Source organism: Castanea sativa, chromosome 8 (genome assembly GCF_040712315.1).
Source record: "Castanea sativa cultivar Marrone di Chiusa Pesio chromosome 8, ASM4071231v1".
NCBI lineage: Eukaryota > Viridiplantae > Streptophyta > Magnoliopsida > Fagales > Fagaceae > Castanea > Castanea sativa.
In genome coordinates this window covers 7691358-7697107 of record NC_134020.1, presented here as the reverse complement: position 1 = coordinate 7697107, position 5750 = coordinate 7691358, and the positions used below count along the sequence as shown (strand labels likewise).

Here is a 5750-nt window from a genome sequence, read left to right as displayed (position 1 = left end):
CTATTCTATGAAGAATATGATAGTGATGTGGACTATTATGATCAAGACATTGAAGACGACACCGAAGATAATTGGTGGAACGATACTAATAGTGACCAATATTGACTAGAGAATGTGTTAGAGAATGCAAGAGAAGAAAATGCACAAGCCAATCAAATGTACCACGAAGAATATCTCTATGGGCACCTTTTAGATTGGAGTGATATCACTAATGTTAGCTCAAAGTCTGGCCCAAGGTATGAAAAGCATAGAAGAGAAGTTCCAGAATTGGGGTCGTACTATGATTCAGAACCAAGTTCACCCACTACTGAAAAGAAGGATGACATAGATACCAGGTTGGCCGCACTAGACCATAAGCTGATGGTCCACAGTCTCAGAGTCATGACACTTGAGAATGCAGAACGTAGTAACGAGAGGGAAGAAAAAGGCAAGCCAGAACATCTCCCTCAACCCACTGACTTGGATAATAGAGGCAAGCACAACTTGTTTGATAAATGGATGGATAGCATAGAGCGTCTGAGTGCTTTTGTGACCGACAAGCCTATAGATACTGAGATTGAAGAAGAAGCTACATATTATATAGATGTAGATCCCACAGTACTGATGTCGAGGAAAGAATGAGCTTACTAGGAGCCACCTGCCATTCTAGAAGCCATGACCGAGTTGAAGAACTGGGCATGGGAGGGAGCCGCCCACCCCATGGAGGACTTTATAAGGAAGATCAAGACCGTCAAGTCAGTCACCCTTGCCAAGAAGATCAAAACCGCTGAGCCAGTCGCCCCTGCTAAGAATGTTGTTTCTGTCCCTATTAAGTTTATTTCTGATAGTATTTCTATTCCTGTTAAGTTTGTTTGTGGTAATTTTCCAGTTGAATCTGCTTTAGTTGAGTCTGTTAAATCTTTTGAGTCTGTTGAGAACTCTCTTCCTTTTAATATGATTTTTGATTCTGCTTATTTGCTGGCTTTGAATGTTTTTATTTCTGAAATTGGTAAAAAAAACTCTTAATAATAAGTAATTAAAACATGGACACCTAGAACCTATAAAAGAAGAAACCCAACCCATTAACCTGGGAACTAAGGATGAGCCCAAAATAATCCAAGTTGGCAATACCCTAACAACTTCAAAGAATGATGCATTAATGGCACTACTGACAGAGTTCAAGGAGCTCTTTGCCTGGTCATATGAAGACATGCCTGTGATTGATACATATATAGTACAGCACTACATTCCAACGGATCCAATCATGAAGCAGGTCAAGTAGAAATTGAGAAGGATAAAGCCAGAGTGGACTCTCAAGATCAAGGAATAAGTGGAGAAACAGTACAATAATGGATTCCTAAGAGTGGTCAACTATCTGGAATGGTTAGCTAATGTGGTTCCGGTACCAAAGAAAGATGGGAAGGTCAGAATGTGTGTAGATTTTCGAGATCTAAACAAGGCCAGCCTGAAAGATGATTTCCCTTTGCCTAACATTGACGTCTTGGTTGACAACATCATGGGTCATACTCTACTATCATTTATGGACGGATTTTCAGGACATAACCAGATCAAGATGACTCCGGAAGATATGGAGAAAACCTCCTTCATTGCACCATGGGGGACATACTGCTACAAGGTCATGCCATTTGGTCTTAAAAACGCTGGTCCTAGTTACCAACGTGCAGCCACCACCTTGTTGCACGATCTGATCCACAAACAATGATCTATTTCATTCATGATTGATAACGTGCACTAATTAAATTTCAGAATTTAAGAACAAGATAGCGTACCTTGGTATGGTGAAATTCAAAACCAAATATTGAAGTACTTGGGAATACTTTTAATCTTCACTCCAATTCCACTTTACGCCCAAGATGTGTGGTCTCTCAATCAATTTTCAAAGGGAGAATGAAAGTGTGTCTCACTCTCACATACACACCATTTCTTATATCACTAATAAAAATTATGTATGTTTCTCCCTTTATAACTAACTGATTATCTAATTGGGCTGGCCTATTGGGCCTTTCCAATTGGGCTTTAGTGTGTGGCATGGAATGGGACCAAAAGGGACCAATAAGACACTAGCTCCAATGGGCCTTGGGCTTTTCCGTCAACTCTTGACAAGTCCAAAGTTACCATTAATTATATTTAATACCACTATATAAGTATAATTGTACTCTAGGCCTTATTAATAAATTATATCCCAGGACTTTATTATACATGCAACTCCTTCATAAAATATTTGTAGTAATACAAAGTCATGAACGTAGACTGCCACTTTGTAAATTACTACATCTTATCCTTGAGTACCCGGTTTAATCCTTTAAAGTTATTCATTATATATTTACGAAATCCAATTTCATAAATATATATACTTTAGTAATTTCTTACCAAAGTGGTTAGGCCTAACTCTCTGAATAACCAAACCCATTAAACTTATCTCAAGGGTATATTTTATATCTCCGTTAAGAGATTATGAATTCCATCTTGAGAATATATGTTCCATCAACACTAAATGTGGCTGCCCAACATACTAAGGTTTTGACCGTTACTTTAGATCCCACTCCTGATATATCAAAGCAACCTACACCTCATGATCAGGTCCATTATTCTCTCAGGATTAAGAGTTTATGCAAATAAAAGTCGTGAGATTTATTATTCATTTGACAGTCGTTAGGAGAATAATAAATCTCACAGCGGTCCAGTTCAATATGTCTTAACTCTTAAAATATATCAACATATCAACTAGAAGTCTCCACTTCCATGATCAAGACAAATCATCTTAGTTGATACGTTATAGTTTTCGCAGATGAAATATCCAATTTCATCACCGACTACGAACTATAAATTCTGAGTTTACAAAGAACTTGTGACTTATATCTTCTGTGACTAAATCACATAAATCACATACTATGCATCTCATGGACTATATGATAATGTCCCAATATTCATGTTACCATTGTTTTAGATAAAAATAAAACAACTTTATTAATCATACATAGCATCATACAATAGGATTCAAGGGCACACATCCTAACACACATATCAGCTTTGAGGAAGTTCTTCGAAAGAATCTAGTTCTACAAGTTACAATTGAATCCCAAGAAATGCACTTTCGGAGTTACATCCATAAAGGTGTCAGGGTTTATGGTAAGCCAAAAAGGAATAGAAGTTGTTCCTGACAAAATCAAGGCGATTATGGAGATGAAGCCTCCAAGAACTGAAAAGGAGATCCGAGGATTTCTAGGGAGGATATAGTACATCAGCAGGTTCATAGCCCAGCTCACCATGAAATGTGAACCAATCTTTAGACTGCTTAAGAATGAGGTCCCTACAGTGTGGAATGAACAATGCCCAGAAGCCTTTGAGAAGATCAAGAGTAATCTGACGAAGCCACCAATACTTGTCCCACAAATACCTGAAAAGCCATTATTGTTGTATCTCACCTCTACAGATAACGCAATGGGGGCTTTACTTGCTCAATACCTCAAAGAGACTAGGAAAGAAAATGCAATTTACTACATCAGCAAGAAGATGTTGCCTTATGAAGAAAAGTACTCACCGTTAGAGAAGACATGTGTAGCACTTGTTTGGGCAACCCGCAACTCAAACATTATATGCTTGCTTACAAGATTCTATTGATTGCAAGGATGGATCCTTTGAAGTACTTAATGGAAAAACCCGTACAAGATGGGAAGACTCCTAAATGGGTTTTGCTTTTGTCAGAATTTGATATTGAGTATGTGACTAAAAAATCTTTGAAGGGGAGAGCAATTGCCGATCACTTAGCCCATTGTTCACTGGAAGAAGCTGAAGAGATCGAAGGAGACTTTCCAAATGAAGATATCATAGGGATTGAGGTAGAATCATGGAAGATGTTTTTTGATGGAGCAACAAATCAAAACGGAAGTGGAATTAGAGGTCTCTTAATTTCACCAAAAGGGACACACATTCCATTTTCTGGCAGACTTAACTTTCCCGGCACCAACAATGCTATAGAATATAAAGCTTGCATTATGGGCCTACAAGCTGCCTTAGGCCTAGGAGTGAAGGAGTTGGAAGTATATGGAGACTTGGCTTTAATAATCTCTCAAATTCAGAATAAATAGAGGATAAAAGAAGAAAGACTTGTGCCTTATCATGAATGTCTTCAGAAATGGGCATCAAATTTTAGCAAGATCCAATACCAGTATGTGCCAAGGATGCAGAATCAAATTGCAGATGTGTTGGCAACCATGGCATCTATGATGGATGGGCCAAAAGAAGATGAAGCCAAACCGATAGTGTTGGAATGGAAAGAAGAACCAGCCTACTACATGACAATAGAAGAAGATAAGGAAAAGAATGGAGAAGGTGAATGGTATTCAGACATCCTACAGTACCTCAAGGATGGGACATACCTGCCATCTATAGACAAGAATGACCAATTGACCATCCGAAGGTTATCCACTAATTACATTATTTGTGGTGAAAGATTTTACAGAAGATCATATGATGGAATTCATCTCCTTTCATCAAATAATTGAGGAGGTTCATGAATCAAGTTATGGATCACATATGAATGCATACATGCTATCAAGGAAGATAATGAGACAAGGTTATTACTGGACTACTATGGAAGCTGACTGTGCAACTCATGTTCAAAAATGTCATCAATGCCAAGTCCATGGAGATCTAAAACACATGCCACCCATGCCACTACATACTATGACATCACCCTAGCCGTTCTCTACATGGGGGATAGACATTATAGGGAAGATTCATCCGACGGCATCCAATGGCCATGAATTCATACTCATAGCCATAGACTATTTCACTAAATGGGTAGAAGCTACCTCCTACAAGGTTTTGAACTCAAAGAAAGTTGCTTAATTCATTCAGACCAACATCATCTACAGATATAGGGCGCCACATGAGAATATCTCTGACAATGGGTTGCAATTTAAAGGAGAAACAAAGAAGCTACTTCAACAGTTCAACATTCAGCACCATAAATCTTCACCTTACCATCCTCAGACTAATGGAGCAGTTAAGGCTGCTGATAAAAATATAGGGCGAATCCTGAAGAAAAGCACAAAGAACTACAAGGATTGGCACCTACAATTGCCCTATGCACTCTGGGGGTATAGAACATCAATTCAGTCTTCCACGAGAGCCACTCCTTATTCATTGGTATATAGGATGGAAGCAGTCATTCCCATTGAAATGAGTGTCCATTCACTAAGGATAGTACTGGAAAGTGAAATCCCCGAAGCGGATTGGTTGCAAAGCAGATATGACCAATTATGCATGCTGGATGAGAAAAGATTCAAAACCTTGTACCACATTCAAGGATACCAAAGAAGACTTAGAAAAGCTTTTGATAAGAAAGTAAGAACTAGAGATTTGAAGTTGGGAGATTTAGTATTGAAAGAAATCCGAGCCCCAGTTCAAGATGCAAATGGGAAGTTCAAGCAAAATTGGGCAGGCCCATACATTATTAACTAGATATACTCTAGAGGAGCAGTAAGGTTGATGGACTTAGATGCAAATCCTTTCACTGAGCCAACCAACATGGATCAATTGAAGAAGTACCATGTTTGAAGTGGTAGTTGCAAACCAAGCCATAAAAAAAAGACAAAAAAAAAAAAAAAAAAAAAAAAAGCTCACTAGGTTGAAAACTTGAAAGGGCGGTCTAGGCAAAAATTAGAGCAACAAACAAAAAACAAAAAAAAAAAAGAAGGGAAAAAGGTAGGTCGAAAACCCGAAAGGGCGACCTACGCAACAGGAAA

The 5750-nt window shown here is 38.4% G+C and overlaps 1 protein-coding gene across 1 annotated transcript; it reads left to right on the top strand.

Moving 5' to 3' along the window:
- Positions 1 to 654: 654 nt before the first annotated feature.
- On the top strand, positions 655 to 5466 carry LOC142605810 (uncharacterized). Its single transcript, XM_075777246.1, has 5 exons — positions 655 to 969; positions 3301 to 3533; positions 3629 to 4040; positions 4134 to 4420; positions 4878 to 5466. Exons 1-5 carry the CDS (start codon positions 655 to 657, stop codon positions 5464 to 5466), a joined length of 1836 nt encoding a protein of 611 aa, XP_075633361.1.
- The last annotated feature ends 284 nt before the right edge of the window (positions 5467 to 5750 follow it).